The 26,610-nt window shown below is 43.7% G+C and overlaps 1 protein-coding gene across 2 annotated transcripts in view; it reads right to left on the bottom strand.

Moving 5' to 3' along the window:
• Positions 1-26,610, bottom strand: part of PIWIL4 (piwi like RNA-mediated gene silencing 4) — a 178,993-nt gene that overhangs the window by 77,440 nt on the left and 74,943 nt on the right. For both annotated transcript variants that reach the window (XM_075198745.1, XM_075198747.1), the window contains 4 exons: positions 19,256-19,377; positions 15,480-15,560; positions 6,531-6,728; positions 6,272-6,383 (listed from right to left, as the gene is read on the bottom strand). In XM_075198745.1, coding sequence (XP_075054846.1) covers positions 6,272-6,383; positions 6,531-6,728; positions 15,480-15,560; positions 19,256-19,377 — 513 coding nt within the window. The remainder of the gene's footprint in view (positions 1-6,271; positions 6,384-6,530; positions 6,729-15,479; positions 15,561-19,255; positions 19,378-26,610) is intronic.

Raw genomic sequence — 26,610 nt, 5'->3', positions numbered from 1 at the left:
ACAATATTTCTGCGTACCACACTCGGCGTGGCCAAGAGGGAGCTACTAGTATTACTGCTTACTCGTTTGAGGACGCGAGGAAGCATGGGAATTGGAGGAAACAGGTATCCCATCATGAACTCCCATGACATAGTCATGACATCCACTGCCACCGCTAGGGGATCTCTTGCCCTTGCGCAAAACCTTGGAACTTTCCTGTTGTGCCTGGAGGCCATGAGATCTATGTCCGGAAGACCCCACTTCTGAACCAGAGACTGGAAGACCTCCGGGTGGAGTGACCACTCCCCCAGCGTCATCTGGATTCGACTTAGACAGTCTGCCTCCCAGTTTTCTATTCCTGGAATGAAAACTGCAGATATTGCCGGAACATATAGCTCTGCCCAAACCAATATTTGAGCTGCAATATCCATGGCAGTTGCACTCCTGGTTCCTCCTTGCCTGTTGACATATGCCACGGCCGTGGCATTGTCTGACTGAATTCTGACCGGGTGGCCCGGAAGAAGGGACTGCGCTCCCCTGAGGGCCAAGTGAATGGCCTTCAATTCTAATACATTTATTGATAGGGCTGATTCCTGAACCGACCAACGTCCTTGGAGTCGGAGGTGCAGGATTACCGCCCCCCAACCTTTCAGGCTGGCGTCCGTCGTGGCTATGATCCACGACCATGGAGCGAAGGATCTGCCCACTTTTAGGTGATCCTGAAACAGCCACCACTGAATAGATTCTCTCGCCCTCGGAGATAGGGAGATCTTCTGAAGTTCCAGGTGTAGGTGTGATCCTGACCACTTCGACAATAGATCCCACTGGGAACATCGAGAATGGGCTCGACCGAAGGGAATGGTCTCGAAGGAGGCCACCATCTTTCCGAGTAGCCTCATGCATAAATGCATTGAGGGGCTTGGTGAAGACAAAACCTGAGTAGTTACAGTCTGAATAGAGCTGATCTTCTCTACTGGGAGAAACACTTTGTTTGCTGGTGTCCATGATAAGTCCCAGGAAAACCATGCGCTGACACGGAACCATCTGGGATTGCTTTGAATTTATCAGCCAACCGTGGCCCTCGAGAACCGCCCGGGTGAGGGATAAGTGATGAAGTAGGCAATTCTCTGAGGAAGCCTTGATGAGTAGGTCGTCCAAATAAGGAACGACCTGAACTCCCTGCAGGTGAAGACATGCTGCCATTATTGACATAATCTTTGTGAAGACCCTTGGCGCAGTTGAGAGGCTGAAGGGGAGGGCCCGAAACTGGTAGTGGAATGATCCCACTGAGAATCTGAGAAGGGACTGATGGTGGATCCAAATGGGAACGTGAAGGTATGCGTCCTTTATATCTATGGACGCCATATACTGATCCTTCTCTAGGCCGTTTATCACTGACCTCAGAGATTCCATCCGAAATCTGTCCACCCTTAAGTGAACATTGAGTCCCTTTAAGTTTAGGATGGGACGAAAGGAGCCGTCCGGCTTCTTGACTAGGAACAGGTTGGAATAGAAACCCCAACCTTTCTGGCAATCTGGAACTCTGCAGATGACATTCTGAAGCAGAAGAGAAGCGACACAATCCTGTATAGCCTGTCTTCTTAATGGATCCCGGGGTAGCGGGGTCTGAAAGTAACGCTGTGGAGCCGGGCCCAACAGGTCTATCCTGTACCCTTCTGAAATAATTCGCCGGATCCAAGGATCTTGGGAAGACGCTGCCAACTGTTCCCAGAACAGAGACAGACGTCCCCCCACTAGGGCCCCCTGTGGTACAGGGTGGTCGTCAGGACGCAGGCTTCTCCTAGGTCTTGGAGGCCTGGCGCTTAGATGCAAACGAGGATCTCCCCCTAGTAGAGGAGCCTCGAGAATTAGATTGTCTGCCTCTAAAGGACTGTCCCCTAAGAGAGGAGGTTCCCCGAAAGGGCTGACGGAAAGAGCTGCCCCGTGGGTTGCGGCTCCTGTAAGAATATACTTGCAAGGAAGTGCTTTTGCCCCCCGTTGCCTGTGAAATAAGGGCCAAACAAACCTGCTGCAGAAAACGGAATAGTTTCAACGGACCTTTTTGATTCCGCATCACCTTCCCAGGATTTCAGCCATAGCGTCCTTCTTGCTGAAATAGAGGCCACCTGATTGGAAGAGGAAACCGCCGCTGAGTTCTGGGCTGCCTCATAAAGGTACCCCGAAGCCTCCTTTAAATGCAAGGCTAGGGGAAGAAGTTGGAGTCCTGTAAGGCCTCTGCCAGCTGGTCTGCCCATGCTTCCATGGCTCTAGCCACCCAAGCTGAGGCAAATGTAGGTCTGAAAGAACCCGCAGCTGCAAAAATGGATTTAAGCTGGGTTACAACCTTGCGGTCATTGGCGTCCGGAAGGGACGCTGAACCAGGAGCTGGGAGTAAGGTATGCTTTGCCAAGCGGGCAATAGGGATATCTACTTTGGGAATAGTCTCCCAGCGAACCACCTCTTCCTCCTGTAATGGATACAGGGAGGAGAACCTCCTAGGAATAAAAAAAACATTCTTTCAGGCTGCTTCCATGCCCTTCAGCAATAACCCTAAGCTCAGCAGAAGGCTGAAAATGGCTGGCCTTTCTCTTAACCTTCTTAAAGAGACTTCTGTCTCTGGGGGTAAGATCCTCCGGTTCTGGGAGGTCCAACGCCTGTCTAACCGCTAAAACTAAATCATTAACAAATTGGCTTTTGGGATTGTCTTCCTGTTCCAATAGGTGTAATTGGTCAGGATCCGAATAAATTTCCCCCTCTTCCTCAGAGTCTTCTTCAGAGTCTGATAGGACCATAAGGGGATTTACTGATCTAGGTCTCTTTCTTTTAGCAGGCGGGGTATTAGAGGAATCAAGCAACTGGTTAAGCTTGTTCACACCCTTTAAAAAAGCTGTAGACCATGCCGGTTCTGTAAGAACAGGGGCTGGGTCAGGCTGTAATGAGGAAGGTCCCGGCAAACCCGATCCACTCGAACCTGAGGAAGCTGGGAGGTCTTACTGTGGGTTAGCATTATTAGCCACCGAAGTTGCTACAGTAGTTAGCAACTAATTTGACTGAAAAAACCATCTGAGCTAAGGAGGAAACCGACTGTGTCAGGGAGGTCACCCAGGCCGGTTCCTCCGTCGGTGGGGCTGAAACCTGCTGGGTATGCGCAGTGGGAACCCCTGCTTCGCATGCAGAGCAGAGGGCCAAGGGGTCCTTCGGGCCACAAGGTAATTTTACATGACACTTTGAGCATGTGAAATATTTTGCCATGGGGCCCTTTCCCATATCTGTCATTCTTGTAAAGGAAGGCACACCAAACACACAGACTAAATTATAAATCTAGCTGAGTAAACAGAGAGAGATGAGAGAGAGAGAGAGAGAGAAAGAAATGTATGGAAGAACAGAGATAAAAAACAAGTAATCAACTGATCTTTATATAAAAGTTGAACTTGTAATAGTTAAACACCACCAAGTATTTAAGCTAGTAGGAGACTATAATGTAAATCCTACTAGCCCAGTTATTAAAACATTAGATAAGTGTTTAATTAAAGGTGATACTTAGCCCATAGGCCACAAAAGGGGAGAAGTCCAACAGCAGTCCTGTGCTTTCTCCCTTAGCTCTGTTCACTCTCCCGGGCTTGTCTTGGCGCCAGAAGCCTGGGAAAGACCATCTCTCTCTCTCTGGAAGGAGGGGGGGAACTCTATGCTCTAGCTCCCCCCTCTCCAAATTGCCGCTGCAAAAATAAAAAGTTTTCTCTCCTGGGTCTTGGAGAACCCGCAGCTTGGAAACGTGGCAGAGTATTGGAGACAGATGGTTTCCGCAGCAAAGATACCCGACACCCCCCTCCTCTGTATGAGGGGGGGAATCTTGGTATGGCCCCCTTCAGCCGAGTGAGCGATTTGAAAAATGGGCGCCAGCTTTCTCAGTATCCGATAACCGGCGCTCTATGCCTGTAATGGCAGCGCCGGTTATCGGGGAGGCTGGAGGAGTGCAGCGGTCCCTGAGACCGCTTGTCACTCCTCAATCAGGTACCCTTCTCCTTCTCCTCCAGTCCCTGACAGTGAGAGCCGCTGGCTCTCATCTGACAGGGGAATGCCTGCGCTTCCCTGCTGTCAGTGTGTTCTCTATAGTAGAACACACTCCAGCGCTGCCACCTGTGAAAAAAAAGTAAAAATCAAATAAAAGAAATGAAATTTCTTTAAAATTTACACTAAGTACTAAAAACTCTGCCCCAACTCCAGGGCACCTAAAAAAAACTGAACAGGAAGAGGCAGGGAGATTGTAGAGGGGAGGGGTCTGTCGGCAGTACTAAAGTTTAACTAGTTAGGTGCCAACTCCCAAGCTCCCCATGGTAAGCAGTGTCCCCCAGACCGGATGAAAGAGAAATACATTTTGTTTCATAAAAAATATAAACTATCTTTATTTCTCATAAAAAAAACTCCATTATTTAAACAGAGACAGAAATATTAAGACACTATTATCCTCTAACCAGGAACAGTCCGTTTTAGAATACTCTAAGGGGTATATTTACTAAACGGCGGGTTTGAAAAAGTGGAGATGTTGCCTATAGCAACCAATCAGATTCTAGCTGTCATTTTGTAGAATGGACAAAATAAATGATAACTAGAATTTGATTGGTTGCTATAGGCAACATCTCCACTTTTTCAATCCCGACGTTTAGTAAATATACCCCTAAAACTCTGACATTCTAACTGACGTTCCTTTGGGCACAAGATCAAATGTCCATTATGCGCAAAGAGCGAATAGTCTGCTGCAGGACACAGAAGGTAAACCGAGTCAGTTTATCGCTTGCAGTTACAAACTACGAATGCTATCTTTAAAACATCAAGAAATTATCCAGATCAATATGCAGAATAAGATAATCATTTATTGTCTACTTCCATTAATTTCTATACTAAATAAAAGTGAATACACACATAGAATATTCAGTTTTAAAGTGCACCCATCTCATACTCACCAAGGAGGCAGCCATTTTGAGGACTGAAGCAATATTGGTGACAATTCTTTTAAATGCCTCAGTGCTGTCAGTTATTCCTTCTGAAATTATTGGCTCCTTTCTTGTGAAAATGTTTTCAGTCCTCAAAATGTCTACCTCCACTGTGTATAGACGATGTATGTGCACTGAACAGATATACGGGCAGCACGGTGGCTCAGTGGTTAGCACTTCTGCCTCACAGCACTGGGGTCATGAGTTCGATTTCCTGCCTTATCTGTGTGGAGTTTGTATGCTCTCCCCGTGTTTGCGTGGATTTCCTCCGGGTGCTCCAGTTTCCTCTCACACTCACAAAAAACATACTGGTAGGCTAATTGGCTGCTATTAGATTGACCTTCGTCTATGTGTGTGTGTTATCCCTATTTAGACTGTAAGTTCCAATGTGGGCAATGACTAATGTGGGTTCTCTGTACAGCGCTGTGGAATTAGTGGCGCTATATAAATAGCTGATGATGATATAGGGTAGTGGTCAGGGAACAGGGGTAAATTACCCCAAATAGGGTAAAAATTTAAATTCCTGGGGGTAATGCTGCCGATTCACATGCTGTCAGTTGGATTGTAGACTCCTTTAAATGTGAAATTGCTGTTGTACCAGAAGAGCCTCAAGTGTTGGCAGAGGCACTTCTTGAGCTTTGATGCAATAATGAAGCACGTATTGCATTTGAAAACAAAGCAGATCTGTCATATTTTTGGATGTCAACAGCTACAAAGGCATTCAAAATTGCACATGAGTAGGCAGTCAAAAAGTTGCTGCCTTTTGCAACAACCTACCTTTGCGAACAAGGATTTTCCACTCTAACGAACATAAAAACAAAGCAGAGAAATCGATTGGACGCTGAAGACTGTATCCTAATTGCTCTGACATCAAAATGCCCCAATATCGATGCTCTCGAATGAAGCAACATCATTTCTCCAAAACCTGAAGTTTTGAAGTTGAAGCTTTCAAATAAATTTTGAATAGATTCAATAAAATTTTGAATTCCAATAGATAACAATATATGAATTCCTTCCTTTCAAATCAAGGGGCTAATGTCAGCGTATCTAAATATATTTGGGGGTAAAAGGTAAAAAAAGTTCCCTGACCCCTGATATAGGGGGAACACACTGACGAAAAACCCGTAGGTTTCACACCGATGAAAAAATGTGCTAAGACATATGTATTAAGAAAATCTCCCTTAGCAGTAAACGTGATCAGCCATCATCAGTGTATAAGAGATGAAAAGTTCCAATATAAAATTAATTTAATGGATTCTATATAATGACTGAATGGTACATTAGCCCAAATAAATCTGTACCTGTTTATAATACTCCACATAGGAAATCTCACTGCCGTCCTTTCTGGGGAATTTGTCTGTTGGCTTAGTGGTCCAATTTATGTCATCAACTCTGTATGTTTTATTGTTGTATCTGAAGAAAAAAACACTTTAAGTCACACAGTGGAAACATTTTCATACAATTAGCTAATAATAGTACAATATGATAACTGCTCTCTTTAATCTCACATTTCCAGCATATTGGAATATAAACCCATTTCTAAGGCCCCATAACAAGTACCTGGTTAACACAACCAGCCCCAAAATCTCTTTTTCACAGGCGTCGATGAATCTCGCTTCGGGAACCCTTGTGTAGAGTTCATTCATGGAACACAGGATGGTCTCGTTGCGCAGGACTTTGTGGCTCACATCTGCGTTCAACGTCAACTGACTTTCAAGGTTCATGACGGATACAGAGAAACCGGGCCAGAGCATCAACCTAACGGACAAAAATGGAGAATAAAGTAACCAGAGAAACTCAAATTGTGGTCAGACCATGCAGAAAATGTTTACTGAAACTTTATCCCTGTACACCAAACAGAACTAACCACAGGCCCAAACCACCATCAAAGTATTCCAGCAGTATCAACTTCTAGCGAGCACCTTGGCGAGGATTACAATCTGATGACAGGTCATAAAAGCACACAGTAAATTAATCCAGCATGCAAGAGGACTGCTCACTACAGGAAAGCACATTTAGCCCCCTATCTCCATCCAGACCTGCAACACTACTCCAGGTATTACCTTCTGCCACGTGCACGGAGTGGACGGACATCAAAGGATGATAAGGGGTCCGGACAAACTGCGCACAGGGAAAGACTTTCCCCAAACACTAAACAAGCTTGAAGAACTATAGTTTGGATATGGTTTGTGTATTTTCATACTTGCCAACCCTTCGAAATGTCCAGGAGACTCCCGAAATCCAGGTCGGTCTCCCGGAGTCCCGCAATTACCTGGTCCAAATAACATGATTTGCGGTGAATCGCGTCATTTTGGTCCTGCCTACCCGTGACAAAACGTCATTTTGATGCCTGTCCGGGATCTCCCAGACTTCACTGCCTCAAAGTAGGCAAGTATGGTGTGTTTGTTTAAATGACCGAGATCCCACTATAGAGTGGAGACATCAACTTAGAAGACGCTTAGTAAAAAGAACATAATGGAACCCATAGGAACAGTTTGACGGTTTTACTGTGGCACTGTGAGGTTCTGCCCAGTGGTTACAGACTAGCAAGAGAATGCGTATAGGTTAGAAACAATTTCCAGAGATTTCATGGCAATCATTTATTTATAGTGTTTTAAACTAACCTTAATATTGAATAAACTTTTTATTTTCACTAATATGACCTATCTGTAAGGATGGATTCTGTGCCCACATCCAGGACCTGATCAAATCAATAGGCTGATCAGGCTGCAGCCTAGGGCGCTGGGTCCTGGGGGGAGGGTTTCATTTTTTTGATTATTATTAATGAGTCTACAACCCTTTGTGCTGATTCTACGCTGCCGCTGCTGCTCCCTCCCCCCTCCTCTCCTCTCACAGGCTGTCAGGCATGATGTTATCAGCTGCGGTGTTGTCGGAAGAGAAGAAGTCAGAAGACAGGTAAGTAATTTGTGTTTGTACAGAAAGGGGACAGCATGATGCAGAAGGAGGAGAGTTTCCTGAGCGGGGGACAGAAGGAGTGCTGAGGGGGACAGAGGGTGTGCTGAGGGGGGATAGAGGGTGTGCTGAGGGGGAACAGAGGGTGTGCTGAAGGGAGGCAAAGGGTGTGCTGAGGGGGGACAGAGGATGTGCTGAAGGGGGAAAGAGAGTGTGCTGAGGGGGACAGAGGGTGCACTGAAGGGGGACAGAGGGTGTGCTGAGGGGGACAGAGGGTGTGCTGAGGGGACAGAGGGTGTGCTGAGGGGGACAGAGGGTGTGCTGAGGGGGACAGAGAGTGTGCTGAGGGGGACAGAGGGTGTGCTGAGGGGGAACAGAGGGTGTGCTTGAGGGGGAACAGAGGGTGTGCTGAAGGGAGGCAGAGGGTGTGCTGAGGAGGGACAGAGGGTGTGCTGAAGGGGGAAAGAGAGTGTGTTGAGGGGGGACAGAGTGTGCTGAAGGGAGGCAGAGGGTGTTCTGAGGGGGAACAGAGGGTGTGTTGAGGAGGGACAGAGGGTGTGCTGAGGGGGACAGATGGTGTGTTGAGGAGGGACAGAGGGTGTGCTGAATAGGGACAGAGGGTGTGCTGAGGAGGGGACAGAGGGTGTGCTGTAGGGGGCAGAGGGTGTGCTGAGGGCGGCAGAGGGGGGACAGAGAGTGTGCTGAGCGGGGACAGAGTGTGCTGAAGGGGGGCAGAGTGTAATGTGCAAGCTGTACAAGAAGGAGCTCAAACTATCTGCCACCACTGGGATAGATGTGGATTCAGCAAAGTAGCATCTTTGAGAGGCCATAGAGTTTTAGGATTAGAAAGTCCCTTAACAGGCTGTATTATCTGTGAGAAAGCTGGAAAACTGACATCACTTGTATGGAACAGTTATTAGGTCACTTGTCTATTCCCCCATTTGTAGGACTGCACCAGCACAGCCTCTAACAGGGATTTACTAATTCTGAATGTATGTCCCCACTTGTCAGAGTTCCTTCCATTTCAAGTTTCATACTTGTCAGACCTATAATTGACAAATCATCTAAATCAGAAATCTATAGTATGTTAAAATAATACAGTATTTATAAGTGTTCAAGGATATTGATTTCAGTTTGACAGCAGTATAACTAAAGCAATGGCTGTAACAATCACCCACCCTTGTCTCCTTATTGGCTTTGATATCAATAGCTGAATCACTTAAATGCTATCTTCAAGCACTTATTTTTGAATAGATGTACCCACTGGGCTTAATGCTAGATAAGAGACATTTATGCATAAATTCTTTTCACTAATGTTATAAATTGGCAAGTGGAGGGTATGTGAGGGGAGCTAAGGTGGGTGATGAATTGCTTTGGGAAGTGGGTGATGAAATTTCCAGGGGACTCATGAATTGGCCGCTGCGGTGTGATGCAATGGCCAGAGGATCATGAATTGGCTGCTTGCGGGAGGTATGATCTCTGTATTGTGTGGCGTTCATGAGGATGCTCTCTAAAGAGCCTAATCATTGAGGGTTTGTAATGTTTGCATATTTTTAAAACAGAACCCAACCTTCCAGAAGACAGCTAAACGACAACAAAGCTGCAAGAAAGAACAGCAAGAACAGGTTAGAGAATCTGTCTAAATTTGTTTGCTGGATAATAATCCTGAATTTTCCTTTAATGACTTGGGGTGGGGGGCACTGCAGGTGTATTGGCATAGAGCAGCCAGAGCCCTTAATCAGGCCCTGACCTAATCACTTTATCAATCTCCTTATCAATGAGTCAATTCAGTTCCAAAAACATGGTTTCAAGATCCAGGATCTTGGTTTAAAGCCAGATACTGCAGGCATTGACGGAAAATGAGTGATTGTGAGACAGAAGATCCGGCAAACAGGAAGATAAGGAATCAGCCAAGTCAGGGTGAAAAGGTACACAATTAAGAAAGGTCATGGGACGCAGTAAAGCTTGTGAGTTAGACATGATGCCAGCAGATATAGACATTTGCCAAAGGTTTAAGAGATCCCGAAAAAAATTAAGCGACCACTTGCCGGAGTCTTGGATTTGATTGCTCAGTAAGTCTGCCTACCGTTGTCCACCACTGAATTTACCACAACTCTGCAAATTGCTAAATGCGAGATGTTTCTTTCATGTTTTCTTTCTGTCTGATGGCTCAGGTAAGTCACCACAGTGGCATTAGTTGTCTGATCCTGAAAGAACAATGTGCATGATTCTGATTGGAGACCACATTCCCTGGGAGTGACGGTCAAGGAGAACCAACTCTGGGTGCTACTAAACTCTGGCTTCTGCCATGGCCACCTGCCAAATGAGGACGGAAAAAGGTCTCAATCCCAACAGATGGGACTTGCATTTCTACCACCAGAGGGAACAGCCACCCTCTGAGGAAGTAGGATGGGGCTTGCACGTTGGCCGATGGATGTACTCCCTGGAGCACAAGAACCTGGATTGTAAAGGATGGATGTGGAACAGCAGCTGATCTCAGAAGTATATTAATATATAAGATAATAATGATGGAAGCAAGAAAACTTTGTCCTATAGAAGGCACACCCGCTGGAATAGAGGATACTCGGGAATAATTATGAGGCTGGTGGCCCAAGAGATCATTGGAGCTTTGATAATCTGACTATGGGTCTCTAGAGTCTAGATGGTCAGCACAAGATTTTAATTTATCAATGTCCCCATCTCACGTAGTCTAAATTACAGACTGGTGATATTCTATCTTGAATCGCTCTTGCAGGCTGTTAGGGGTTCCAGTATGAAGACCACGGCGAGTAGAGTAAATTAAACAAAGTGCAGTCAATGGTAAAGCAGCTAGCACAAGTCCATAGAAACACTAGGAGCAGGATACCAGGATTATCAGGTTTAGCTGAGCAAGCGAGAGACACTGGAAACCAGACACAATTAGATAACGGCAGGAACAGGATACCAGGATTCCAAGGTTTAGAAGAGGAAGCAGGATACACTAGAAACCAGGCACGATTGGAGAACTGAAGGTACAGGATACCAGGATTACCAGGTTTAGCTTAGGAAGCAGGAGATTCCGGATAACAGGCACAAATTTAGAACTGCAAGTACAGGATACCAGAATCTCCAGGTTTTGCTGTGCAGCTGGAATTACTGGATACCACGGAAGAATCAGACTGGAGGAAGGACAGACAAGCCAGGGTCAGAAGTCGGAAGATCCACAACATTATCAGGGAATAAACAGGAGCAAATTCAAGCAAAGCCGAAGTCAGTTTCACTGGAAAAGGTGCAATACGATGAGACAAACAGGAAACAAATCAGGAGGACCAGATTACAGGAGTTTCTCAGAGAGACCAGGAAACACAAACAATTGAACTGGCACCAGTCTGTTGGAGTAGCAGTCATTAGAAGGCCAGACACAGATGATCAAGATCCAGATCAAATGATGAGGGCTTAACCCCTTGCAGGCAGGATATGAAACAGTCAATGCAGCATCCAAATAGGAGGTGATGTACTGCAGACAGAGGCAGATCGTAAGACAGGCCTGAGCCAGAGTGATTACCACTCCCTTCTCACCTTAGGTAGCCAGGTTGTCCAGTTGACCTTCAGATGAGGCCATGGGGAGGGGTGAGAGATTCACATGCGAGAAACATGTGGAAGCGGATGTTCACAGTTGAGGCTGTACAACACAGGCCTTCCAAAATGGTACCAGTAAGGCAAAACAGGGGACAGATTACCCTGTAACTCAGAAAACTAAATAAACTAAGACCCATAGTCCTGCTCCCACCTGCTATGCAGGAGGCTAAACGGGAGGGAATAATAGCTGAATAACAAATTGTGTTCCCATTTTTAGTGCTAGATTTACTAAGCTGCGGGTTTGAAAAAGTGGGGATGTTGCCTATAGCAACCAATCAGCTTCTAGCTTTTATTTATTTAGTACTTTCTACAAAATGACAGCTAGAATATGATTGGTTGCTATAGGCAACATCCTCACTTTTTCAAACCCGCAGCTTAGTAAATCTAGCCCTTTGAGTCTTGGCTCTACTTAACATAAAGATCTCTGCAGAAATCCACCCGAGTCTCTCTCCTCTGCTACTTGTTAATACAGCTCCACAAAGACATTTTTGCACACAGCGTTTTTTTTACTGCATTTAACAACCCAGAAAAAAATAACAAGCACAACCCACAGATGCCAAATTTTGATAAACGTTCCTAGAGATCAGCTAGAGAATTGTTAGTTTTCTGAGGATAATAGCCTCATTAATCAACTTCTTCCACCTATAATATGTTGGAACCTCAACACTTCTTTCCAGCATAGGACAATCATGTTTTATCATAAACCACCAATTGAAACAAAAGACAATTTACCAGCTGTTAGAAAAGCAACAACATCCGCTAAACCAAACTGGCAAAGATGAGGAGAGGAAAAGCTGGGTAGCCTAGAGTGGCTCATACTGCCAAATTCTAGCTACCTGTGGGCATTGACATGCCATACTGATAATGTACCCTCCCCTGTATGGCATCTAGTATGTTCGCCACTGCTTAGGAATGTAATCTGTGCTGGCACAGCGGGGTATAATAAACTTGGTGGGTGAATATAAGTTTATCAATTCTATCCTGTGCCCAGATAAGGATGGACTTTGTCCAGGACCTCCTATCATAGTTCACCAGTTAGATAGCCTACATCTGCCAACGGAATGTGACCAAATCAGTGTAACTAATACTTAACAAGAAATAAACACCAGGGGGTAAATGTATGAACATGCGGGTTTTTCAACACCCGCGTGTTCAGCGATTAAATTTCAAGTGGCGCTGCATTGTAAAGGGAAGTTTCCCTTTACAATGCAGCGCCGCTTGAAATTTAATCGCCGAACACGCGGGTGTTGAAGAACCCGCATGTTCATACATTTACCTCCAGGGATCATGCTATCAAAGTTATATCGCATTGAAAGGATCGTTACGGGAGGACACATCTGTATGCACTGGAAGGAAGACTCTGCACATCTGCTCTGTTTTACTACTGCTGCGTTGAGGTAGTCTGCATGAAATCCATATAAAAATGAAAGAACCTTCTAGCACTAAAATATGGCCGAGGTTACAAACCACTAATTGCAAGGGGTTTGCAATCCCCCCCCAAAAAACAGATTTTCTTAAAAAAAAAAAAATTGCAATAGTGTTTCAGTAACCACGCAAACAGATATATGGACTGCGGATAGTTTAAAATCATTTAATATGTGAATTCCTTAATAAAACATACAAAAATGTCATACATAAACACTTTGCTGAATATGTTTGTTTTGTTGCATGAAATCCATACTATACAACACCAGAACATTTCCATGAGCCTGATTCATTAAGGAAAGTTAAGTAAAAAAATTGAGTAAGTTTTCTTGACTCAAGTTTTCTGGACAAAACCATGTTACAATGCAAGGGGTGCAAATCTGTTTATTATTTTGCACACAAGGAAAATATTGGCTGTTTTTTTCATGTAGCACACACATACTTGATAGCTTATTTGTACACTGAAATTTAAAGTTGATCTAGGGAAAAAAAAGCAGTGTTTTCCTTATGTGCAAAATAATAAACTAATATGCACCCCTTGGATTATAACATGGTTTTCTCCAGGAGAAAACTTTAAGTAATAAAAATGAGTACTTTCCTTTATGAATAAGGCCCCATGTCTCTACCTACAATTCCTACAAGACTTTTTTGTACCTTTTATTTTTGAATGTAACTAGCTTCATGGTGAGCATGTGAAAACCAACATATTTAAAAAACAAAACACTCTACTCAGGGGAATCGTCCAGTGAATGAACAGTTAAGAGAATCTCGTGTTTAAGAGGATGGAGTCTGTAGAAGATACTACAAAAAAACAATTTTGAGACATGCACCATCATCATTAATATGTTTACTTTTAAAATACATTTTTGGTTTAAAGATTGAAGTAATAGTACTTGTACAACCAAAAAACAGGAGAGGTGCAGAAATTACCAGCGACTGAACACACAAAGTCAGCAAATTAACAAAACTGTCCAGTGAATAAACAATGTGACTTATTTTAAGAAAACAAAGGCAACAGATCAACTTACATAGATGGCATATTCAATCAGATTTTAATTCATTAACATTGAAAATGTTCATTAGCTAGAAACGTTCATTCACTGGACGATTTACTATAAATATATACATAAATAAACAAACACACACTTATCGAAGTGGACATTTAGAAGTGGCGGTATGAAGAAAGTAATGGGAATGTAAGTGAATGGAATTTGATAGTGTTACTGTCTGTGTGAATGTGTGTGTATTTTAGGGAATTTAGACTGTAAGCCCCAATGGGGCAGGGACTGATATGAGTGAGTTCTCTGTACAGCGCTGCAGAATCAGTGGCGTTATATAAATAAATGGTGATGATGATGATGATGTTACAGTGAAGGCAGAAGGAGAAGTGGCGATATGGCATACCACTGTACTCTCTCTCTCTCTCTATGTATATATATATATATATATCCTGTATATAAAACCAACATTCATCATCACAGACAAACACTATCTCTTTTAATTTCGACTTATTTTTGCACTAAATCCTCATTTAATTATTTTCATCACAAAAAACAGTGATTGGGTAAAAACATTCCGAGCCCTCCCATCCATGAAGTACGGTACAGCTGTACAGATTCCTCTGTGGCTGGTTGTGCCTGGGTTCTGTTGTTTCCCTACTTGGGAGCATGTAGGTATCTCACAGACACAACAACCCGTGATGTCTCTGGGCACTGTGAGAAGTTTGCACCCTTCCCAGTTCAGTAAAGAGGTTACAGAAATTAGAGTACCACTGTAGCCAGACATAGCAGCTCTGACATGATTAGTAGCATACATGCCAACTTTTCCTCGTTGGCATCAGGGAGATCCCGGGGGAGGTGGACGTGCAGGGGGTGGGGCTTGACGAATTGCATCGGGGCTAAGATGCTGTGATAGTTGTATCATTAAGCACCGCCCCCCACTTATCTATTGCGGGGGCGAGAACCGGGAGGTCTCCCAGAAATTCTGTGAGATTAGGCAACTATGCATTAAACAAAATCAGTTAATGAATCTCTAGAGACTGAAGTGTCTTTTACATTTCTGTCTCCATTACTGAAGTCATGTTGTCTTACCTGTCAGTCTTTGATTAAATCTTGGTCTCCATGAAAATGGCCCCCTCCATAGGCATCAATACATGGACATAGGACACATTTTTTGAACTGTGTCATCATGCCACAGATGGCGAAGCCAACCACATCTTGTACTGGCTCAGCATCAGGGAGAATGCCAGACTCTTCAGGGAGTGAGGGAGAGCACCCCTATTTCAGGGAGTCTCCCTGACATTCAGGGAGAGTTGGCAAGTATGATTAGCAGTAACAAGTAACATTAAACTGGGGAGGACATCTGCAACATTCTGATGTTAGAATGAACCATTTATACATTAGACAATGTCCATCAAGGTATATTATAAAGCAATCTTGAATGAAAAGCATTTTGTCCTGTAATGATATGGTGGAAATGTGAGTGTATAAATTCAATAATCAGTTTCTACCTAATGTAATACTATAGATTATATACTCATATAAATATACATACTTGTGCTGAGGAATTTCCACAGGGTCTGACGGGCTGTAGTAATTGCGCCCCACTTGGTACATGTTGAGACATTTAAAGATCCTAGGAAACAAAAATACACGTTTATTAATACAAACTATTATTACCATGTGTGTAACACAATGACAGTTCAAAAATATAAAATGGAAGGGAATTAAGCAATCCAACACAAAACCTAAGTGATTCCTATATAAGACGAGGTTTCTAAGCATCCAAAAACCAATAGACAGAAAAAAATGATTTACTAACTGCATTGTATGGGGGGTGCACTTATCCTAATATACCCCCAATCCCTAGCTGGAGCCTTCTTGGCTGCTGGTACTGTAACACACAACAAGCAAATCAAATAAACTCAATACCCTTAAATGGAGGAGGACGGGGTGTTACATAAAAACAGTTGGACAAGACCTGGGGATAAATGTATCAAGCTGAGAATTTTCCAGCGGATTTGAAAAAACAATCAGAGTCTAGCTATCATTTATTTAGTACATTCTACAAAATGACAGCTAGAATCTGATTGGTTGCTATAGGCAGCATCTCCACTTTTTCAAACCCGCCGGAAAACTCTCCGCTTGATACATTTACCCCCAGATCTTTGCCAGCTCTGAGCTGGGGCAGAATTCATGTCCTCTTGCAGAGAGGAAATGGCCTTGCATTGCTATGGTCACAGATAAAAATGCTCCTTCTTCCCCCATTCATCTCATGACAATAACCCTGCACCACAAACTCATTTCTGCTCCTCTGCAAAATTAGGAGCAACCCTGCGCCTTCTCCATACCCCACTAGGGATGATGCCATTACTCCGTCCCTGCTCCATTCTGCATGTGCAAAATACTGCTCCTCTGTAAAGGTGGCAATCTGTGCCCTGAGATAATCTAGGAGCATTCGTGCCGATAAGTCGCACAGACGGTACAAAACTGTACTTGTGCTGTGAAGCGGACGTTTTTGCTCTTTGTAAATGACCTCCGTTGGGGTATAGGTGACGGGTACAATTTGAAAATAACTGATTTTAAAATATACTGTACACAGATGCTGTGTATTCCTCGAACAACAATAACATTGGGAAATAACGTATTGTGAGGACCCACTGAGGTGTCGGCAGTTGTGCAGCAGCCGAACTGTTTATAGCTCCAGATGGAGCTCTGCAGTCGGCTACGTTTGTGGCTTTTCTCATGTACGCTCTGTAAAACGGTTATTCCAATGTCTGCAGATAGGGCATTTCCCACTCACTTTATTTTCAGAGTAAAGATTCCCTTCATTTGATAGAACCCATTATTGCGGTATATAAGACAAATGCTGCATAGTATATGAGATTGCAGTGGAAGTGGACGAGAAACATGAAAATGACGATTAAGATACAGAGTTTAGATGCTGCTAACGGGACCTTCCCTACTGTTCATATTATCACATCACTAGGACAGTTCGGGAAGATGAATTTTACACAATATTTTTGTCCGTATGGCTCCACTTTTACCGCTGCCTGTGCAGTCCTTATACCATGACAAGTTCAGCTCTTGTCTGTTCTCAGAGAACAGGCCAGGTTCCAGCCATGCCTACACGTGACTTTATTGGACTGAAATACTGCTTACTCCTCCGGCTGGCGGTTCTAAGAGCGCAGACAGCATCAGAACACTGTTTATTATCACTGTGCCTTTGGAGAGCACACACAAGTGCTCCGTCGATAAAATTGTTGCCAAGACACACACAGAGCTGAGGTGAGTGGCTTTGTATCAAAAAGCAATGAAAGTAAACTACTCAGAAACTATAAAGCTCTAGCAGTGTATTTAGTAAAAGGTGCAGGAGGGCAGGAACGAGCCAATAAAAAGCTAAAAAGTTGTATAAAGGTAGAAACCCCATTTAACAATGAAGTTCGGCATCATTTTAGTTCAGCTATGGCAGTGATTATCTAGGGAGAGGTGCTAGTGGCTTATCCACAAAGAGCGGGGTAGACAAAGAACAAAATTGAAGGTTGCATTCTGCCAAATCTGATACGTCTCACAAAATGTGTGCAGCCAAGTACTGTGAAGTCACATCTGCTGATTAAGGTACAAGGGCAGATTAAATGTACTGTTCTTATTACAACTACATAATAGCCATGGCACAGATAGACCAAATTGTGGATCTATTGCAAAGTTTAAAGTGGAACTAAACCCAGAAATGAAAACATGTATAGTATATATGAGGCATCTACGGGTCTATTTCACTGGATGATTTTGCTGTAACTTCTATATTCTTAGTATTTCCATGTCAAAAAACAAAATTATAATGTCAAATTACACAATATCAGCTTTTGCAAACTGGTGCCCCTAAAAGTGATTGTCACTGTTCTGTACATAACAAGAACCAATGAAATCCCTGGATACAGAAATACTATTTTTTTTATTTTTAGATATAAGCAGCTTGGGATGAGACAGTCATGTTATGTAATATGTTGGCGCTATATAAATTATGATTATATGTAACGGCCACTGACATAAAGCTTTAGGACAGATAGTGAGAGGTCTTCACCTATCGCAGTCGCCTTTTCCGTAGAGATAGTCGCGCTCACAGGTACTTGGATGCCCCCAGGTCATAACTCTCGCATAGTAAAGGTTTATGTCTAGAAACCGTAGCTCGGAGGTAGGAGGAAACGCATTGGCCGGAAGTGATGTCCCGGCTGCCAAGAGAACAGCCTGGACGCAGCCACTGGAGAAGTCACGCTGCGGCGGCTCGTGACACTTTAACAGAAATATGGCAGCATGTGTGACGTAAGGAACAGCCACGTCAATAAAGGTAAGTTTCATCTGTGACTCTTTTCATACAGGGTGTAAAGTCATTAATTGATCCCCCATATTTTAGTCCAATTAGTCCAGTGAAATTCCCCATGGGGTCCAATGTGTCACAATTTGTTCACCCATCCCTTTCACAGTTTGTATTTGTTGACCTCCATAGTCTTTCAGGACAGTCAGACTAAAGCACAACCTGCGCTAATGGGTTAAACACACCACACCAAAGCCATTTAAGTGCGAACCTTGGGAGGGGTCCAATCACCATGCCCCTGCCTAATCCAATCACCATGCCCCTGCCTGGTTTATCTAATCTTCTAGTGTCTTAGTCAATGACCCACAGTTGCCAACTGCGCTGACCCACCCCAGGACTGTGTGAATTTCTATAGGGATCAAAGACCATGGCTTGAGAGAGCTCAAGCTTATTTTCGGACAAGCCGAGGATGGGGATAGCAGTTTCCGTCTGGCTGATTCATGTGAAAAGACTTGTGGACAGCTGCAAAGCAGGTAAAGGTTGGTTGCTGTCAAAACATTTATATCAGATCCAGGTAGCTGGAGTTGATCCACCAAAAGTGGGGAGACACTAGATCCTGGTGCAAGCTGCTATTAGCAGCACTGTGCGGGATAGGGACAACGGGACGTGTGTAGGAACATTAGATCACTGGACTTCCATTCTATGCCCTTTGGAAGTTTGAGTTCCAGGAATGTGCTAAGACCTAATGTTCCCAGGTTGTTGTATGTTCCATTATGTTAGCACAGACTTTTATTACACAGTGAGATTGGAAGTTAAAATAAACATGTTTCAACATCAATCTAAATATGAGCTAAGAGTCCTACCACGCGGTGACACTTAGCCCCTCTCTTCCCTGGTAAGGGGTCCAGTTTGGCTAGGTTACCATGCAGATGCCCGACAAAACAAGCCTCCCCCTTCTCAACATAATAAAATAATTTTAGGGGTTTAGTGTTACTTTAACAAACGTGGACAGTACTTACCTCTTGAAAAGGACATTGAAGAACTGGATGCAGACGGGCGAGCCAGCCGGGAGTGTGCTTGTCATGGTCACTGTGATCTTCACAACTTCCCCATTTCTTGTGGTACTGGTCAGTTCCGTAACCTAAACAAAATTGTCCTATTAATAACATTCATTCATATAACTATATCCTATATGATAAGGTTATTCTTTTATTTAAACCAAACTATATTTTCGTCTTTACTGGTCCTTTAAGCTGTCCGAATGCATTTCTGCTGTTATCAAGGAAAGTGATATAAGAGGCTTTGAAATGAGCACAATCTGTGAATTCAAAACATGCCATTTTGTGCAGAATTTGCACTGAAACAAATCAACCAATCAAGCATTAGCTTTTATTTGTCTACTGCAAGTTAGACAATACAAGCAAGCTTTTGATTGGTTGCTATGGTTTAGTGTACATATTGCACCGAAAAGCAATTTTAGCAAATGAGCCAGAAATAAATACATGAATATATTCTTCCGTCATTTCACAGCGAAAGGGATGAGAGATATGAAACAGAGATATTATGGGTGTGCGTGATTTACTGCAAGAACTGTCCAGAAAAAAATCTTGTAGCAGAGTTATCAAAATGTAGGGAAAATGAATCTTAAAGACAAAAGGATAAAGTCAATAATTAATATTCAATATTATAACATTATAAGGCTCCCGGTGAGTGGCTAGGAAATGTGGGACTCTACCGCCATGGCACCCGCCGTTTGTCAATAAATGAGTTCTAATGTCAAACTTTAAAAACCAAAAAGGTCCGTGCTCGTGTCCGGGAAGGGTAGGTAGTGCACTTACCTTCCTCCCCAGGTCGTCTTGTCCGGATGCTCCTGTTCCAGGGTGGGCTCTTCAGATGTAGATCTCGCTCCCAGCCATAATATCTCTGTTTCATATCTCTCATCACATATCCTCTATCCTTTGAGCCGGGGAACTCCGTTGTTGTTTTTGATTTGTCTTATTTAGGAGGTTAGAGACCACCTCCCCTGTTTGGTTCCCCTCGGCTGCCTGTTTCACCTACACGTGGGAAGCGCAGATCCCCCATCCTTTTACTTACAATGAATCTCTAGAGACTGAAGTGTCTTTTACATTTCTGTCTCCATTACTGAAGTCATGTTGTCTTACCTGTCAGTCTTTGATTAAATCTTGGTCTCCATGAAAATGGCCCCCTCCATAGGCATCAATACATGGACATAGGACACATTTTTTGAACTGTGTCATCATGCCACAGATGGCGAAGCCAACCACATCTTGTACTGGCTCAGCATCAGGGAGAATGCCAGACTCTTCAGGGAGTGAGGGAGATCACCCCTATTTCAGGGAGAGTTGGCAAGTATGCCATAGAGGTGCGCAGGAAAATGAGTGGAGATTCCTACCGTCTGACAATACAGAGAAGACTGGTGATGTCTGAGCCAAATCGGGACTTAAAAAACTGTCTGTGAGATACATAAGTCAATTGGGGATGTTTTATAAATAGGGGTGAGGGATGATGGCTATTCTGACAGCTTGAGATATGTATTTACTAAATCACATAGTTTGAGAGATAATGTGATTTGTATACTTACGTTATATCCACTTCATAGTCCCCTGGGGGACATGGAATACATTGGGCGCCTGGTGTCCCCCAATGGATGCTGGTAGAGAACACATTTGCGGCTGTGTGTAATGTTCTGTGTGGTGTATATTTAGGAGGTAACCACATAATATAGTAGGGTGTTCTGCCATTTTTTTATTAGGGCAAGATGTCGCAACATGATCTGGCTAAGCTGGCAGCTTAATACTATTTATGAAATAATGGACGACCTAATCCCCAAGCAACTGCAGGTCTAGCTGGAGCTGACCATCCGAGAGTCGAACATTTTTTTCTTGGCCTGAGTTAGGTGCATAAATGTTCACTAATAACGTCTAAATGACCAATTTTACCTGTCAGCATAATGACTCGCTGTCTGTCTTGGAAGCTGTGGTCTCTATAGGGGGAGAGTTGTGGAACAGTTTTGACAACCTGTTATGTATTAACTGGTGCATTTTGTATCTCTAAAATGAGTTTCTTCAAGAAACATGTTTCCTCAAAAATCGTGAACTGTGTTATAAGCCAAAGATCTTTTTTTCAGGTATAGATCGAAATAAGATTAACCTACACCCTGGACCAAATTGTGCTTGGCTCTTTCCAAAAGTGGGGAAAGGTGAGTGGCCTCTAGAAGGCACGGAGCCGAGGGAGGCCCGGCAACGCCAGTCCAATTTCCTGAGCAGGTAAGGGGAACGGCACAGTGAAGCCCCACTTGGGGCAAGTTCAGAACGGGCCTCTTTTGAGCATGTACAGGCCAGCACATGCACAGTGACATGTGAGCCGCAGGGTAATATATTGGTAATAGTCGAAACCTAAAATACAGAAGGAGAAACACCTTCTCCAGGGGACGGTCAGAAGGTGACTTTGAGGGGATGGAGAAGGAGTGCTAAAGTTCAAGAGTAGAGACAGACAATATGTATATAAATTAGTTAGTCCCTAGCATGAGTCTATGTGAGGAAAGCCCGTTGTAGAAAGGGTACATGCCACAGATAAACATTTGAACATCAAATTCATGCCAAATTTCTAACCAAAGCTCTGCACAAGGACGATATAACAGCAAAACAGTTTGATCGTTCCATCGCTTATAACAGGAATTAAGGCTAAGTACATACTAAAGAAAATTTCTCTGGATGCAATATCTTTAACGATTTTACAAACAACTGGAAAAAATTTTTTCCTGATCAGCATGCCGATTCCTGTGTAAACACTATACATGTTTTACTTTCAGATCTGTGCTCTTTATCTGTCATAACCATCAGCTGAAAAGATAATGACTCTGCACACTCCATAGAGATCTATGGACACTGCAGGATTGGAACAACATCGTTCCATCGTTCAATGAGATTTTTTTGTCCAAATGAAACAATACAATGTGTTTTGGAACAATAATCGTTCATCGTCGCATCGTACACACTAATGCGATATCGGGCTGAACAGTCATTTATTGTGTGATTGGCATAATAGTCGTCTGAAAACCCTGTAGTGTGTACCCAGCCTAAGTACCTGAATTCTATGCTATCCTACTGCATCTACATTAACCTCATCTAATTGTTGCTACAATTGCACGTGTCTCTAAACCAAGTCCATTATAATCAAGGTGGTGAGTAGGCAGGAAACCAGAAGGATTGCCATTCGATTAAGCTATAATGCTGACCTGAGCCTGATATACAAAGATAAAGAACTAGGGCCTGATTCATTAAGGATTTTAACTTAAGAAACGTCTTATTTCAGTCTCCTGAACAAAACCATGTTACAATGCAAGGGGTGCAAATTAGTGTTCTGTTTTGCACATAAGTTAAATACTGACTGTTTTTTCATGTAGCACACAAATACTTGATAGCTTATTTGCACACTGAAATTTAAAGTTGATATTTGTGTGTCCAGGAGACTGAAATAAGAAGTTTCTTAAGTTAAGATCCTTAATGAATCAGGCCCCTGCTTCTTAGTATTGAGGAATGGTGTCCCCAACAATGTATGTGAAAATACACCCAACAATGTAATTAACTAGCATTGTTCAGATGTCTGGCTCCTATCAGGGGAGAAACATCAATTATGGAAACACGTTGTAACTAACCTCAATAGTATTATACCTCTGATATCTTAATTTCATGTGGGTGGATTGCTATCCCCATGGGGTACATTCGGGAGTACGTAGGTGAGCCTAAAGTGATACCCACATGATTATACACAATACCTATATATAATAATGCTAGCCCATGTATACTGTTTTATATAACATGAATAACTAATAGTCATATGTTGTGATCTAAACACTTTAAGCGGATTTAAATGGGACCATTAAAATTATTAAGTATGATATAATAATATACCTGCAACCCTCCAACCAAATAATACAGCCTATGACAAATAGCATGAAAGCTGGAATGAGCTAAGACTGGTTCCGCTTTCTATTAGTAATACAATTAGGAGAGTAAAGAAGTGAGGTGGTGGGTGTCTATTAGACAAATTGCCGGTACTTTATCCTTCTGCAATTTATTAACTACTGTGAAAGCACTGTAGTCATTAGCCTTTAAATGCACGTTACATTAAGTGTCCACTAGACATTTTGAAGACAGAAACACTATCCAGACTATCAAATCAACAGGAACTAGTGGCAACACGGAGGTACAAGGTGCCTCGTGCCTCAGCTATGCCATTAGTTCATAGTGAAATAATAGCCTATACTGCTAGTGAATTTATTGGCTGCCTTTAAAGGAACACTAAATATAAAATAAAGTGGCCTTAAAAAGAATATTTTATAAGATTCACAAAAACTGTATATTTGTAAATATTCTTGGGCAGCACAGTGGCTCAGTGGTTAGCACTTCTGCCTCACAGAGCTGGGGTCATGAGTTCAATTCCCAACCATGGTCTTATCTGTGTGGAGTTTATATGTTCTCCGTGGGTTTCCTCCGGGTGCACCGGTTTCCTCCCACACTCCAAAAACATACTAGTAGGCTAATTGGCTGCTATAAAATTGACCCTAGTCTCTCTCTCCCTGTATGTGTGTATGTTAGGGAATATAGACTGTAAGTTCCAATGGGGCAGGGACTGATGTGAGTGAGGTCTCTGTACAGCGCTGCGGAATCAGTGGCGCTGTATAAATAAATGGTGATGATGATGATTCCATGACAGAAGTGGGCAACGAGGCAACGTTATAATACAATGCACCCTACAACTGAACAACATACATTTTTGTATCTTATATATGCTAGTCTGAGACACTTTCCATCCAGGCATCTTATTCTACGTTATGCTTTATTCCGCCAAATAAAGGTTCTATTGCTGCATTATGTATTTATTAGTGGAGCGCACAGAAGCTTTCCTCTTTATCATCTATCTCTCTATCCCCCTTCATCTCTTCACTGTGCACCAGCAAACTAGCAGCAAATAAATAGGCTAATAAGAATATATTATTTAATAGTAAGAATGTTCCCAAGAAGTGACATTTAAAAAATATATATTATACATATATTAAACCATTTTTGTAACACAGTGTTATTAAAAAATGAATTACTCTTCAGAATACCTCTCTGCCAGCAGTGATGTCTACACTGATGTCCAGCTTACCTATCCCTGGAGACGTCACCACAGACCTCATCTAATCGTAATTCACTAAACACAATGAGTAATGGAACTAAAGAGCTACACTGTACAATGGCTGCCAGTGATGGGGTACATCAGGGGTGTCAAACTCGCGGCCCAAAAGAATATTTGCTGTGAACCTGCGGAAGGCGGTCAGCTGGTTAAGTAAGGCTGGGGACGCCAAGCCTGAGAGGCGCTCCCCCCCGCCTGCCATCCCCCACTTCTCTGCTGGCACCATCCTCCCATCGCACTGAATGTCATCACACCCGACCTTTGCAGTGTGAGTCACCCAGAGAGAGTCGCCACAAGAAGAGAAGAAGTTGCCAAAGGATAAGAATATAGAAGAGAAGAAAGAAAGGCAATAGAAAGGTAAGTGAAGGGGAGAAGAAGCAGCATGAAGGGCACAGTATGAAAGAGAGGAGACATAAAGGGGAGAAGAAGCAGCATGAAGGGCACAGGATGAAAGAGAGGAGACATAAAGAGGAGAAGAAGCAGCATGGAGGGAACAGTATGAAAGAGGGGAGACATAAAGGGGAGAAGAAGCAGCATGAAGGGCACAGGATGAAAGAGGGGAGACATAAAGGGGAGAAGAAGCAGCATGAAGGGGCGCAGTATGAAAGAGGGGAGACATAAAGGGGAGAAGAAGCAGCATGAAGGGCGCAGTATGAAAGAGAGGAGACATAAAGGGGAGAAGAAGCAGCATAAAGGGTACAGGATGAAAGAGAGGAGACATAAAGGGGAAAAGAAGCAGCATGAAGGGCACAGTATGAAAGAGGGGAGACATAAAGGGGAGAAGAACCAGCATGAAGGGCACAGGATGAAAGAGGGGAGACATAAAGGGGATAAGAAGCAGCATGAAGGGCACAGTATGAAAGAGAGGAGACATAAAGGGGAAAAGAAGCAGCATGAAGGGCACAGTATGAAAGAGAGGAGAGATAAAGGGGAGAAGAAGCAGCATGAAGGGAACAGTATGAAAGAGAGGAGACATAAAGGGGAGAAGAAGCAGCATGAAGGGCACAGTATGAAAGAGAGGAGGCATAAAGGGGAGAAGAAGCAGCATGAAGGGCACAGGATGAAAGAGGGGAGACATAAAGGGGAGAAGAAGCAGCATAAAGGGCACAGGATGAAAGAGAGGATGTCACGACTGTTAGTGGGTGTATGACTGGTAGAAGGTACCTGCTGTTGTTGGCGCAACTCAGAGGAAGGCGCGGAGTCTAACGCGCCCCTGGTATTCACCAGGAACCCCCGCAAGGAAGTATGGACTCCGCTGCAGGGACACGCAGGTCGCGGTCCTTCCTAGAGTCCACAGCGAGATACAAGGGGTTGTCAGACAGGCCGGTTCAGCAACGTTCAGGTAGAGGAGGTACAAAGGGAAATCCAGAAGAATGGTGAGGCAAGCCGGGTCGGTAACGTTCAGGGAGTGCAGTACAAAGGCAGAATCCAGATAGGGGTGGTCAAACGGTCCGGGTCAAAAGGGTCACAAGCAGCACGAGGAATGTCAGGGACAAATACAGCAACTGGAACACACAAACGCTGGAGACAGGAAGACCTGATACTCTGGCACTGATTAGAGGGCAGGAAGAGGTTTAAATAGTGTGGAGGTCCAATCAGCATCAGCGCTGCAGCGCTGTCATACCTGCCGCCGGGAATCCTACATAGCGTCCCGTTGCCTAGCAACGGGGCGCGTCATACAGCAAGGGGTCAGGCAGGGGGAATCCGGAAGTGATGCGTCTGGTTGCATAGCAACCAGACGCGCGGTCAGGCAGTCAGGCGGCCGTGCGGACGGCGCCTGACAGTATACCCTCCTCTTCTTCCTCCTGTTTGAAGGAACTTTTTGAGAATTCTAGGAGCGTGAAGGTCCTGCTTGTCCACCCATGATCTCTCCTCTGGGCCAAATCCTTTCCAATGGACAAGAAATTGCTGTTTGCCACGAAGAATGCGAGAGGCCAAGATCCGATTGACTTCGAATTCAGTTCCAGAAGAGGTTTGTATTGGTGGGGGACGACAGGGAGGTCGATAGAATTTATTGAGTACCAGTGGTCGTAGTAATGAGACATGAAAAGTATTATGACATCTCAGAGAAGGAGGAAGTTTCAATTTAAAGCATACAGGATTAATGACTTGCATGATGGTGTATGGGCCAATAAATCGAGGAGCCATCTTCATAGAAGGAACCTTTAGTCTT

Source organism: Mixophyes fleayi, chromosome 2 (genome assembly GCF_038048845.1).
Source record: "Mixophyes fleayi isolate aMixFle1 chromosome 2, aMixFle1.hap1, whole genome shotgun sequence".
Lineage (NCBI taxonomy): Eukaryota > Metazoa > Chordata > Amphibia > Anura > Limnodynastidae > Mixophyes > Mixophyes fleayi.
Note: the sequence above shows the minus strand (reverse complement) of the source record. Positions and strands in the feature narration are given on the sequence as shown.